The 13,885-nt window shown below is 53.3% G+C and overlaps 1 protein-coding gene and 1 long non-coding RNA gene across 10 annotated transcripts in view; both read left to right on the forward strand.

Moving 5' to 3' along the window:
- LOC140496619 (uncharacterized) overlaps positions 1 to 7,641 on the forward strand; it is a 30,161-nt gene extending 22,520 nt beyond the window's left edge. For all 3 annotated transcript variants that reach the window (XR_011964349.1, XR_011964347.1, XR_011964348.1), the window contains one exon: positions 3,197 to 7,641. This is a non-coding gene — a long non-coding RNA (uncharacterized lncRNA). The remainder of the gene's footprint in view (positions 1 to 3,196) is intronic.
- Positions 7,642 to 8,916: 1,275 nt separating this feature from the next.
- KIAA0930 (KIAA0930 ortholog) overlaps positions 8,917 to 13,885 on the forward strand; it is a 29,360-nt gene continuing 24,391 nt past the window's right edge. For 5 of the 7 annotated variants that reach the window (XM_072596628.1, XM_072596630.1, XM_072596624.1 and 2 more), the window contains exon 1: positions 8,917 to 9,336. In XM_072596628.1, coding sequence (XP_072452729.1) covers positions 9,144 to 9,336 — 193 coding nt within the window. In that variant the 5' untranslated portion in view covers positions 8,917 to 9,143. The remainder of the gene's footprint in view (positions 9,337 to 13,885) is intronic. The other 2 variants (XM_072596629.1, XM_072596627.1) reach the window with 2 other exon arrangements.

A 13,885-nucleotide genomic window follows, 5' to 3' on the forward strand; every position in this document is an offset into this window, starting at 1 on the left:
GTCTCTCCCCGCTCTGTCCCTGTCTATCTCTCTCCCTCTGTCTCTGTCTGTCTTTCCCCCTATCTCTGTCTTTGCCTCTGTCTCTCCTCCTCCATCTCTGTATGTCTGTCTTTTCTCCTCTGTCTCTACTCCTTTGTCTGTGTCTCTCCCCCATCTATCCTCCTCTATCTCTATCTAACTCTCCCCCTCTGTCTCTGTCTGTCTCTCTCCCTCTGTCTCCCTCCCGTCCCTATCTCTCCCCCGTCTCTGTCTCTCCCCCTGTCTGTGTCTCCTCCTTTGTGTCTCTTCCCCTCCGTCTCTGTCTCTCCCCCATGCCTGTCTTTCTCCCTCTGTCTCTTCCCCTCTGTCTCTCCTTTGTCTGTATCTCCCCCCTCTATCTCTGTCTCTCTCCCCCTCTGTCTCTCCTCCTTTGTCTGTGTTTCTCCCCCTCTGTCTCTGTCTGTCTCTCCCCATCTCTCCCCCTCTATCTTGTCTGTCTCTCCCCCTTTGTCTCTGTCTATCTCTCTCCCTGTCTCTCCTCCTTTATCTGTGTCTCACCCCCTCTGTCTCTGTCTGTCTGTCTCTCCCCCTCTATCTCTGTCTCTCCACCCCTGTCTCTCCCTCCACCTCTCACTGTTCACAGCTTTGCTCTCTTCTGGTTCCCCTCCTGACCTTCTGACTCCTCTGTCTCAGTCTCCTTTGCCAGATCTCCATCCAGGTGATACCAACTAGCCATGAATGTTCAGCAAGGCTGATCCCTCTCCTCTTCTGTGACCCCAGGGGTCACAAAGAGTCAGATAAGACTGAACAACAATAGGCAGGCACTGTAATTTATTGAGAGGGGGAGGGGGACCTGCTCAGTTCTGCCAACAATATGAAGGTAGGGCTGAAACTGGAGAGAGATCTGGGGGGACGGAGACCATGTGGGTGGCTGCTGCAATGATCTCCACCAAACATGCCCTTCACCAGCTTCGGTAGTTACTGAGCTCCCCATCCTTAGAGGTATGCCAGCACACATAGACAGATCCCCATATCAGGCAACGTGCTGTGCATGGCATTTCAGCTTCTTTGGGATGCTGGATTAGTCGCAATCTAAGGCCCCTTCCAGGCCTCAGATTCTATGATACTGCACCTTAAGGGATTCGAGAGGAGAGAGCTAGGAGCAGCAGGAACTTATAGGGAGACAAATCTCAACTTGATTTAAGGAGAGATTTCCCAGGCACTTAATGATTGCTTGCTGGCTCACTGACTGACTGATTCCCTCCCATTTTAACCCATCCAAAAATAGACTGCCCTAGCTCTGAATGTGGTAAGCTCCCTGTCCCTGAGATCTGCAAGCAGAAGCTGAGTGGCCAGTTGTTGGAGGGTTAGAGGGGCTGGTCCTCTGAGCATCCAAATCTTTCTTCTTCTCCTGGTTCTTCCGAAGACTTGTTTCCCTTCCTCCTTCCAGCTGCCCTACCCTATGAGGATCCTGGATCCATCTGAATTCAAATGTTGGCTAATCTCTGGATGACCATGGTCTGGTCTCTTCCCCCTCAATAGGCCTCAGCTTCCCCCATGTACAATGGCATTGGAGGCAGATCATCCCTTAGGATGGAAGAGGCTGGGTGCTATCAGCTCAGTGCTGGACCTGGGATGCCCTCTGGTGGAAAACTGGGGAAGATCCTCTCTAGGCAGCCCCAAACCCAGGAAAGGGGAGGGCGGTAGGTGGTAGAAGGAAGATGTCTAGAGAGTTGCTCAAGCAGCAAGTCCCTCTTTGGGAGAGCCTGGGAACAGCATACACAAGGGAAGTCAAACCACTACCCTGACTGACCACCACCATCTTCCTGTGGAGCATGAAGGAGCCAACCCAGCAATCTGAACCCAAGAACCTCTAGAATAACACTGCCCCCACCCCCAGCCAGACCTAAGCCTGGGGCTACATCTCTCATCCAGAGGAGCGATCATGGTGGAGATACCCATCTCTCTTACCAGCAGCCCCACCACCTGCCCCCATGGGATGGGAAGAGCCCCTGCAGGGTCAGCACCCCCATCTACCCCCATTGTCCCATCCCAGCTCCACAGAGCCATAGCTGTGACCCAAGCCCTGCTTCCATGGGGGTGGCCCAACCACCAAAGCTTCAGGAACATTTGTGTTTTAAGTAACCAACTATGAAGGAAAATGCAGTCAGCTTGTGATTGGAGGTTGATATTTTGCCAGCTTAGTGACCCAGGTGGAGCTCAGAGAATTGTTGAGGTGAGGCCCCCTTCACCACTCCCATTCTGTGGGGGAGACAGCACAAATTGGGGAAGCAGGGTGGCCAGGGCAGGACAGTCTGGGGATCTGCCAATAGGGAGTTGGACTGATAGCTCCTTTCTAGGAACAACAGCCTCATGGTGGTATTGACTGGATTACTGCCCCTTGCACCCCCAGTAAGAGGTAGGAGAGGGTTTGGCAAGGTGGTTGGGGCTGGGGTGGAGGCTGGAAGCCTGGGTGAGCTCAGTCCCACCCTTGCTTCACAGCCCTACTAGGGGCTCTGACTCTCAGAGGACTGGCATTATGAGGAAGGGGCATTATAGGGAATCCCTTTGGTTTCACCTTCCTGCCAGTCTGCAAGGATGTCCTTGTCTCCCCACCCCCACCCAGGGCATTGGCCATCTAGAGCCTTTGTTTATTTGTGAGTTCAATGTTTTAAGCCTTCAGTGATCATGTTATGGATCAGAGGGGCTGGTATATTTTAAAAGAAGAAAAACAAGTCTTGAACCTTCTGGACCAAGGTGGGTTTAGGGCTGGGGGGAAGCCAGACATTATGCCAAGTGCTTTACAAATGCTTTCTCCTTTGATTTGTTGGGCTAAGGGGCTACATTCATTTGAGTCAAATGGAACCCAGGATGTTGGGGCACTTGCTCTGTGGCCCTGAGTTGGTCACCTTGGGTTGCAGGGCCCTTGCAGTTTCTCTAGCCTTTCTTTACTGTCTCTGGAAGTGACCTGAGGGACCAGTGAGTGCTGGTCAGGGATTTACTTAAAGTCACATGGCATGGTCCAGGTGCCTTCTAGACCTGGCAGCAGAGACCCTGCCTCAATTGTACCGCTGAGGTAAGGCTTGGTCCCGGCTGAAGGGCAGCTTGACAGTGCTCCCAAAAGTCTGCAGACACTGCAGAGAGAGGCAGAGAGGAGGCAACAAAAGGGCTATGTCTCTTTAAATAGGAACATGAGCTCATCTCTCTCTTCCTACAGCTGATGTCACTGGGTAGCCACACACATCGGGAGCAGCCAGCATTCCTGATGCCTGACCCAGAGCCGGCCCATCTTGGCCATTTCCAAGGACCTGGGGAGTCAGGGTTGAACCCAGGAGAGAGGGGGCACAGGATTGTCCTGCCTGCTGTGGTCTGGAAAATACAGTCAGCATGGGGCTCCAAGGCTGAGCTCACTCCCAGCGCAGCGCTGCCCTCCTCCCTACTCCTCCTCCCCGACTCTTTATTCTCCCCCTTCCTCCACTCCCCCTCTTCTCCCCCCACATGCCCCCTGCACCTACCAGGCCCCCTTCATCTGCCCCAGTCCCCTCCCCCACAACAGTCACCCTCCTAATGGGTCTCAGGCTTCCCATCTCTTTCCCACCTCCCACCTCCCAACTGCCAAAAGAATCTCCCTAAATTCCAGGCTTGACCTGTCACTCCTCAGATACTTCCAGAGACTCCTCATTGTCTTGGGAATAAAATACAAACATCTGAACCCTTTTAACAGTTCCCACCTCCTTTTCCAGACTCCCCCCCACCCCCATTTCTCTTCTCTTGTGTTGCAGCCAAACTGGCCTAACTGTTTCTGGAACTCTACCTGCTAGTTCCCACTTCTGTGCATTTGCAAAGGCGATCCACCCCTGGCATGCCACTCCCTCCTCATTCCATCTTTCAGATTCTTTAGCTCTTTTCATACCCGGGTTCAGGGACCACCTCCTTAAGGAAGCTTTCCCTTATTTCCCCCAACTGAAAGTGTCCTCTCCCTCCTTACATTTCTCGGAAAACCTGGTCAGGATTGCTCCTTTGTCCTAATCCCACCCTACGTTGTATCTCACTTAGGCAGAGTTCAGTCTCCCCATCCCAAGCCCCAGGTAAGTTCTCAGAGTGTGGAGACTGTGGTATTTTTCAGCCATTTGTCTCCAACTGCCCAGCAGAGGGAGCGCCCTGCCCACAGCAAGCTTTTAGTCAGCATTTGGTGATGAGGAACAATATCTGAACATTTTCCTGTTGTTCTGACCCTCAACAGACAGTTTCAGTGGAGCACCTCCCCACCCCCCTACCTTTATCCCTTTAATTTCATGATGGCATGTTTGCCCGGGCTCTGGATAATGGGCAATGCTCTCGTGCCTTCCTAGTCACTAATGGAGTGAAACAGGGCTGTGTGCTTGCTCCCATGCTTTTTAGCATGATGTTTTCAGCCACGTTGTCAAATCCTTTCAATGAGGATGAACATGGCACTACCGTACTTATGGTAAATTCTTCAATTTGAAAAGGCTACAAGCCAATATCAAAGCGGAGGAAGTATTGGTGAGTGATTTTCTGTTTGCAGATGATTGTGCACTCAATGCAGCCTCTGAAGCTGAGACACAACAAAGTATGGATGAATTCTTTGCTGCCTGTGCTAATTTTGGCCTGATAACACCAAGAAAACACAAGTGCTCCACCAGCCACCACCACACCATCCATACGTGGAACCATCGGTTACAACAAATGAAGAAGTTTTGAATGCTGTGGATAAGTTCACTTACCTGGGTAGTGTACTTTCCAGGGATGTACACATTGACAATGAGGTTTATGCACACATTGCCAGAGCTAGCTCAGTGTTTGGGAGGCTCTGAAGAAAAGTATGGGAAAGAAGAGGTATTAGACTGACTACCAAACTGAAGGTCTACAAAGCCATTATACTGACCTCATTGTTGTATGCCTGTGAAACATGGACAATCTACCGGTGCCATGCCAGGAAACTGAATCGTTTCCATTTAAACTGTCTTAGGAAGATTCTGAGTATCACCTGGCAGGATAAGGTACCAGACACTGAAGTCCTTGCTCAAACTGAATTGCCAAGCATTCAAACTGTGATTCAGAGAACACAGCTTCTATGGGCTAGCCACCTTGTTTGAATGCAAAATGTATGCTTGCCAAGAAGACTATTTTATGGAGAACTCACATGGGGCAGGCGATCACAGAATCAGAAGAAGTGGTACAAGGATACTCTCAAAGTCACTCTCGGGTACTATGGATTTGATTGTGCAACATGGGAGACACTGGCACAGGACCACTCAGCACGATGTGCCCACATCAGAAAGGGTGCTGTGCTCTATGGGCAAAGCAGAATTGAAACAGCTCAAAGGAAATGTGAGATGCACAGGTTCAGAGAATCTGATGGGTACCTGTGCTTGGGTACCTGTGCTCAGACCCCACTTCCAAGATCACATTTCTCCCTATCTTCCAAACACTATCCCTAGCAGTTTTCTCCCCGGCTCAAGGACACTATACCTAGCAATAATTCGTGAGTGGGCCCCAGTGAGGTAAGCTATCTCTCCCTGTTACAAGAACAAGTTGACCTCTGGAGAATTTCCCTTGTATGAACAGGACTATCTCATGCAGCAGAACTATTATGTACTGATTCCCACGGTGACCATATATAATCCAGAGGTCAAGCTATAGACCTCAACTCCTGAAACTATCTTGTTACAGACATAACAGGCCAAAAAGACACCCCTTAGGAGCACTCCCCCCATCTCACCCCCATTTCAGATGTTCTATCTTTATCCCTCAGAATTTAAGCCTCTGGAAGACTTAAAAGACATCCCATCCTCCTATTTGCTTGTAATTGTATTCCCAGCACTGTGCCAAATGTCTAGTAATCCTAATAAAGAAGGAGCTGTGGGTAGATCAGGAAAGGAAGCTTTTTGCTCAGGCCTCCTATGATTTAGAATCATAGTGATTCTGAGTAGAGCCAGAGGACAGAGGACTGCCAGGCCCTTTCTAGTTCCGAGGATAGCAAAGCTTCACCAAGAAGAGAGGAAGAGAGAAGGGGGAAGGAGAGGAGGCCCTTTGAGAGCTCACTAATCATTGGTCAAACCTGTCCCAAGGCTCCCTCCAGGACTGAGATGGGCCCCTCCTCCTCCCAATGTGTTTCTGTGTTGGGAGAGGTCCCTGTACTGGCTGGGGATGGACCAAGAGATGGCCAAGGCCAGGCTGGTCCATGCCTGGGGTCTCTACCTTCTGCCATTGTGGTAAACAAAGTAAGTTGTATGAGGACAGATGAGTTGTTAGTGGGTGGTACAAGTTATTAGCCTCTTATAGAAGAGGCAACTGAGGCTCAGGCAGGCTACCCAACTAGCTCAAGCTCAGGCCCTCTGACTTGACGAAGTCTGGGGTTCTTTCTGCCTGCTCATGCTGCCTCTAATCTACCTTGTTTAGGCCAGTAGTTCCCAGCTTTTGAGAGTAATAAGACCCTTTGTCAACCTCAAATGTTCAAGAGACCTCCCTGGGGTCAAAGTTGTACCAGGGTAGGTTCTGTGCTGATGAAGAAAATCCATGATGACAAAAAACTTCTCTAGTGCTTTTAATGAATTTGTACTTTATTGATCACAAAATCTACATATTGAAGAAAATAGTAAAATATCCACCCCCAGACCCCATCCTTCCACCTACCTGTTCATCCATCCCCCCATCCCTCATTCCTGGCCATATTTATGGCCATCCTGATCTATGTCTGGCCACTGGACCCAGATGGCTCTGGAGGAGAAAGTGAGGCTGGTGACTTTACACAACCCTGCTTCACTTAAATCCAATTCACTTGCATGTCATGGTATCATCATGATCCTCTTCAAGAAGGAGGAACAACATCCATCCCCCACTCCCCCAGATCTATTCACCCATCACTCCCCATCCCTTCCCCCACCCATTTATAAGTCTTATTCTAACTCTAGCCCATCTACTCAGGAGAAAGAGAGCCATCAAGTAGGGGGATTGGGAGAGGCTTGTAGGAAGAGCTGGGATCTGGGATTCTGAAGTTGAAGGTGAGGGAGGGAGTCTGAATTCCAGGAACACCTCCTGTGGTTGATCATTGTGCCTGAGGGAGAGGGAGGACATCCATGTGTCAGACCTTCCAGCTCCTGACTCCTTGGGGAAGGTGAGTTGGTTCCTCCTAGACTATCCTGAGTCACTTACTCTCAGGGAAGGCTGGGGGCTTTGTGGCTCTCCACGAATAAGGGGCCAAGCCTCCACCCTAGGTCTAGTTTCACACTCATCACTGTTGGTTTCACTGGCCACAATGATGGGAAATGGTCACTCAATGTAGCTTTGAAAGCTCCTCTCAATGATTCCCTTCCCCCTAGGGCTGGAGTTCAGTTTCCCAGGCTCATTGAAAACATCTGGAGGATTGATCTCCTTTGAACTCTCATAGTTCCCAGCTGTTCTGAGTCTAGTGGGTTTCGTACCCATTGGCTCTCAGTTAATTGGGAGCTGAGTCTTTGTTATATATACTGGGAGGTTGGCATTTTGCTTATGAGAAGGACCTTTTGATTCCCTGGAAGGGACTCTGAGTAACTATTCAGTAAGAGCCCCTGGACTACTCAGATGTCGATGCTCCTTCATCTGGTGGTTGCATTACTTTGTTCAGACAGTAAATACCCTGTCTGTTGATCTTTGCGCTAATTTCTCTGCTTATATTTTCTCCACGTTAGGGTGTTGACCTTTCTCCTGAACTAGTGAATGACATACATGTTTAATTAAAGAACTGTTAACCCCCTTGAAGCTATCTTTCCTGTATAAAGCAGATCAAAGAACCTGTGCTAGTAGGCTGTCTTGGGGGTGCTAGGGTGCTTGCTGCTGCACTAGGCTGTCTCCATGCAGAATGCTGATGAGAAAAGGACTGTTTTGGTTTTTTTTTGCAAGAAAATACTTGTGTTCATCTCCTTTTACAAGTGTTCATCTCCTCTGACCCAGAGATCACCACTGTGAGCCTCTCCCAGGCATCCCAAAAACCTGCTGGGTGACAAAATAATAACATTCACAGATAACTGTCAACAGGATGTGTCCAGTGATCGGAATGGCAGAAAAAGCGAGGGAGTTTGGTGCAAACCTGGAGGTTAGACAGTTGGGGAGAGTTCAGAGAAGCCTGGTGAACTTCCTGAGGTAGACCCACTGGATCAGCAAAGGTTGACCAGAAAAGAACCACCCAGTGTCAGTCAGGCAGTGCCAAAGCCAGCCCTTAGGAGACCAAAAAAAGGTGGAGCCCACCCTCTGCCTTTGGGATCCTCTAGATACAAAATTGTGTTTTCTGGGTTCCTCCCCCATAGAGGGGCTGATTTGGGGGTCTGCTGAAAAGGCTTTGCTGGGCTCTCAGGAAATAGCTCCATGGTCACTTGTTTAAAGATGGAAGGGCAAGTTTGGAGGGCAAAGGGCAAGCAATCTGGGGTCACCCTGTCCTGGGTGGGCTCCCTTTAGTCTCTACCCTCTGCCAAGTCGCTTCCAAATGTTCAACAGAATAGGAAACTGAGGCCCAGGAATGGGCGAAGAGTTTCTAGGAGTACAACCAAGAGGTTGTACTGACATGACAAGGTCCCACAGGTCCTAAGAGGCAGGGGTAACTTTGTATCCTAGCAACCATCCTGGTAACTTTGTAAAACTGAGAGCTCGCTTCGCAGCCTTTGGCTCTTCGAGCCTCTGGGATCGTTCATCCAAGCTTCGGGCGGTGCTTCTCGGTGGGTGAAACTGAGACCCTTGGCCGCGGTGCGGGCACCATGTGGGCACCGGCACGGGGGCGGGGCAGTCCGCCAAGGTTGGACTGGGGAGGTGGCTATCGTCCTGTCCCCGCCCTCCTCCCTTAGCGCAGGCGCAGAGTGGGCTGGGGCAGGGAGGGATTGGGGCGGGGCGGGGCGGGGCGGGGCCCGAGGGGCGGGGCGGTGAAAACTCCCCCTCCCCCTCCCCTCCCTCCTGCCTCCTCCCCTTCCCCCCCAGTGGGGCGCTGCCGGTCCATCCACCTCTGCTGCCGGGCTCAAGCCGGGCCGGACTCCGGACGCCGCGAACTCCCAAGGCGGTGCCCCGGAACGCGGAGGCCCGTCCGCCCTCCTGCCCCCTCGGCGCTCCCGGGAGTCCCCTCCACTCGGGCCTCTCCGGGGGCCCCTTCCCTGGGTCCCCGCGCCTGCGATGAGCCCATGGCCTCGTCGCGGACGCCCGGCCCGATCCAGTCCGCGGAGCCCAGCCAGGAGGAGGAAGAGGGGCCGGCGGAGGGCCCGGGGGCCGGCGGGGCTCGGGACGGAGGCGGCGACCGCTCCCTGCAGCAGATGCTGCGGGCCATCGCCGAGGAGAGGAGGCGCCTTGGCCTCCGCCAAGAGATCAGCGGCCTCGGTGAGGGCGGGGGGCACCGGCGGATGGGGAGCCGGGGGCAAGGGGCACGGTCAGAGGGACCCGGGGGTGGGGAGAACCGGCGCCCTGCAGGAGGAGGGGAGGTGGAGAGGGCGCCCCTTCCCTTCGTCTGCGCCCCCCACCCAGTCCTGGTGCCTAGTGCCAGTTGTCAGGCTGCTGGGTGTGCAGGGAGAGCTCCCCCAGGTCCAGATACTTGGAGATCCCCAGCGGCAGCTCCCGGGTCTTCCTTCGAGCGCTCTGCCTTTGTCTCGAGGGCTAGGGTGGGCCAGGCTGCGGAGGCTGGGACGCTGGGGGGGGGGGGGGGAGGAGACAGAATGATGTCTGGGGGACTCTGCTGGTCACCCCCCCTCTGACGCCCTTCAGGCCTCCACTGGAGTGTGGGCTCCGGGCTCAGGGACAACCTTTCTGGTGTGTCTGCGGGGGATGGAGCAGGCAGGTGGGCAGGAGTGGCCTGCCCTCCCACATTGTTCCAGGTGCCCTTGGGATTAGAGGTGGGGGTGAAGTGAGGGGCGGGGCGGGTGCAGAAGAGGGCAATCTCTACCCCCCCCCCCCATCGAGGCCTCTTACCTCCTCAGACACTTGGGTGAGTCAGACACCCCCTCCCACCCAGGTGAATGACTTCATCTTAGTCAGAGGAGGCTCAGCCTCTATCCCAGGTTTAGACTGTCCCCCAGTTGGCATTGGACAGGGGGGGAATGGAAAGGATTCATGGGAGATCTAAGCTGGCATCAGCAGCCTGGAAGTGGGAGCTCTTACTGGGACCACTGACATCAGGCTGGAATTGTGAATGGCTGGTTACCTGGACCAGTAAAGAGGAGTTCTGAGCTCCCTCCCAGAGCTCAGAAAAGCCAGGAAATCCCTTAGATCCCATCCCCTCAGTATTGTGATCCTGTCCAGAGGGTCAGGAGACAGTCATTATTTGAGCCCTTGCTCAACAATCCTCATCCCTGGGGAAGCCTCCCTCCTCTCTGAGCCTCAGTTTCTTTGGGGAAAGGGCCATTTTATCTTTCTGGCAGTACCTCAACCAAGTAGTTTGGGTGTCAGGAGAACCTCCCAAAACCTGAGAGCTCCAGGATTATTGGGGGTGGATCCCCATCCTAGAGCAGAGGGCAAGGTGCTGGTCCACAGCAGAGGGCATAGAGCTGGCTCTGCTCCTGCTGTCAAGGGGCTTCAAAATCCTAGGAGAGCTTGCCTTCAGGGCTGCCCTGTCCTAGGTGCTAGTACCCCTCTCCCCTGGTCCTAAGAAAGTGTGAGCTCCTCAGGGGTCTGCCTGGACTGTCTAGGTCTTTGTCCTCGAATCTCCAGTGCCCAGCACCTTGCAGCACTTCCTAAATGTTTGTGGGCCAGTCCACCAGAAGGCACTTGGGAAGGGAGGTCTGAGGATGAGGTAGGGGGGATTAGATCTAGACTATGGAGGATTTCAGCAGATGGCATGGCTCAGGATATGGTGGGTAAAGGTGGGGCAGTGAGGAATGTGGTCAGGTGTGAGTCTTTTGTTTTGCTAAGAGCTGGTGGGAAAGGAGACTTCATAGTTAGGTTGGAGTATCCTGTGCTGGCCCTTCACTGCCAGGGTCAGGGGTCAGGAAAGCAGTAGTGAGCCAGTGAGGGGCATTGAGCAGATGAGGTGAACAGTTGGACACAGCAGGGCCACACTCTGTGTTCCTGCTGAGTTACATCTCTGTCACTCCATCAGCCTCTCACAAGTCTCCCTGCTGGGCCAGCAGGACTCTTGACCTCCACTCTAGCAGGCCTCCCAGACTCCCCTTGCTGCCTAAACCCACCTCTTTCTCTTCCACCCAGCACCCTCCCCATGTACCCTCTCCACCCTGGAGTTGGAGCTGGCCCTTTTCTAGCCTCCCCCCCCCCCCCACCCTGCCTTTGTCCGGTCATCAGTCATCTCTCTTGCTGCTGGCTTGGTTGTTCCTCTCTCTTCTCCCTCAGCCTGTCAGGCATTTATAAAGGGTCTTCTGAGTGCCAGGCATGCAAAGTGCCAGGGCTGCCAAGAAAGACTAAAGACAATCCCTACCCACAAGGGACTCCCAGTCTGATGGGGCACTCAACTATGGAGTTATAAAGAACAGGCGTCGTACTAGAATGAAGAGGGCTGGGAGGGGAGGGGGCCTCCTGTGCCAGGGTGGGGACTAAGGAAACCAGACAAAGCAGGAGGTAGAGATGAGGAGGGCAGCATTCCAGGCCTGGGGCATGGCTGAGAAAATGCTGGGAGCCCAGAGATGGAGGGGCTAGTTGGTGGAGCAGTTGGGTGCCAGGGGCACGGGACCAAAGACATGTGGAATGAGATAGGTATAAAAAGACTGGAGAGGTGGAAGGGGAAGGTTAGGGAGGGAGCATGATGGCATGATGTGGCAGACCTGGGCTTTAGGAGGGCACAGCTGAGTAAAGGACAGAGAAACTGAGGCAGGCAGACCCCCCCCCAGCATCCACTGCAGTAAAGCGAGGGCATGAGGGGTGGGGGCAGGGGCAGGAGACAAGCGGGCATATTCATGAAATATTGGCATTCATGAGGAGTGTTGGCACCAGATGGGGCACAGGGAGGGCAAGGGAGGAGTCCAGGATGACTCCTGGAGGGGAGAACATAGAGGATGGAGGGGAGCTCCACACTTATAGGAATGAGCTCTCTTTTGGACCCAGTGAGGTTCAGATGCCTACTGGAGGTCCAGTCAGAGATGTCTGTAAGGTTATTGGAGAAGAGAGTGGAGGTCAGCAGTGTCCGGAAGACAGGTAAAGCTGAGCATGGTCATTGGGAGCTGCTGAGATCTCTAGTGAAGGGAGAAGGGCCAAGGACCCAGCTGTGAGAGTGCATGACCTAGAGGTGCCAGTCCTGAGACAGAGAAGCAGTGGTCAGAGAATGAGGAGGAGAGTCAGCTGAGCATAATGGGAACACAGGGAGGATGACTGTGTCCAGCTGCTGAGGCTGAGGACAATGAAGGTTGAGAAGCAGCCCCTGGTGACTTTGGAGAGTAGAGTTTGGGTGGATGGATGTCAGATTGCAAAGGGCCAAGAGAGAGAGGAGAGGCTGAGGCAGCTTGGATTGCCAAAGTCTCTGTCAGTGGTCTAGCCACAGAAAGGGGAGGATGCAGCTGGGCCCAGTCAGGGAGCCTTCCCTGGAGCTCCTGGGCCATACTGGTCTGCAGAGGAGAGCCCCTGCTTTGGAGCAGGGGGGGCAGTGAAACCAGGGACAGAAGGTCTGCCTTGGAACAGGAAGACCTAGGTTTAAGTCACCTCTGCCGTGGTGCTTCCTGGTGGTGGGCCCCCAGACAAAGCACTTAGCTGGTGCTGCCCCAGGGAGCTCAGGGAGGTGCCAGTCTGTGTTGTTAAAGGGGTTTCTGACATCCTGAGTTGCTGCACCTGTGAGAGATGGTTAGTTAGATAAGGCCTTGGTTAAGCCCTTATGGGCTGGCTTTTGCTAAGAGCTGGGGCAGAAAGAGGGAAAGGGCCAACCCCCAGGGATCTGAAAGGCCAGGGCGCCAGGGCAGAAGGAACACCAGAGTTGGCCTGGCATGAGATATCAGGTCCAGACCAAACCAGTCTCTTCCCCTATTCTTTCTGTCCTTTAAGCAAATGATTCAGCACACTGATGGTGCTGCTCCCTCTTAGACAGATAGAGAAACTAAGTCCCAGGCTAATTTGTCTGGATTTGTGTAGAGAGTCAGGGCTGCAGCTGGGCCTGGCCCTCAGGCCACTGAACCTTCCAGGGCTCCCATCTTGTTTTTGTCTGAACTGGATTTGTTTCCTAGGGTCCGTTCCAGTCCCCCACTCCTGGTGGCCCGCCTTGCAGGAGCATGATTCCTCTCTGAACTGATGTGCCAGCTGTCCTGTGGGTCCCTTTGGCTCTGAGCAGAGTTGGAGACCTCCCCTCCTCTGGGGCTTGGTCTCTCACTTCCCCAGGCTCCACTGATTTGCAGGACTTGGGATTTCTTTCCATCCTTCCCTCCCCTGCCTCCCCCTTCCCTTGTATTTCCTGCCTTACCTAAAGGGAGAGATGGGTGGCTTTATGGAGTCAGAAGGCATGAATGAACAAGCACTATTTACGTGCTGACTGTATGCCAAGTAGAATACTAAGCTGGACTATGGGCAGTAAACTCAGCCAGTCTGGCCTGTGCCTCCAGGGACTCCCATTCTAATGGGGAGACAGCAACACCAGGAGGCTGCTAGGGCAGGATACTGCACCCCATTTACCCACAGGGCAGCACCCCTGAGCCCCTGTGATTCTGTGGCAATCACTTCCTCTTCAGGGGCTTTGGGAACCATGTGGGGTTGGGCCGTGGCACCTGTACAGGAAGTTGGGCAGCAGAGGGTGGTGGTACCTTCTCCACAGATGACAGTTATGGGTCTTGGGCTGGAAGTGGACCTGGTGGTCTCAGAGGAGGCGGTGTAAGAGCCCATGGTCCTGGGCTGTCTTCATGTACAAGAACCTGGGAGGTGGTGGCTCATGCCAGCTTCTGTCAAGGCCTCTGGCAGCTTCAGTTAGATAGGCTGAAGACCTGAATTCAAGTGTTGGTTTCATTATTAA

Source organism: Notamacropus eugenii, chromosome 3 (genome assembly GCF_028372415.1).
Source record: "Notamacropus eugenii isolate mMacEug1 chromosome 3, mMacEug1.pri_v2, whole genome shotgun sequence".
Classification (NCBI taxonomy): Eukaryota; Metazoa; Chordata; class Mammalia; order Diprotodontia; family Macropodidae; genus Notamacropus; species Notamacropus eugenii.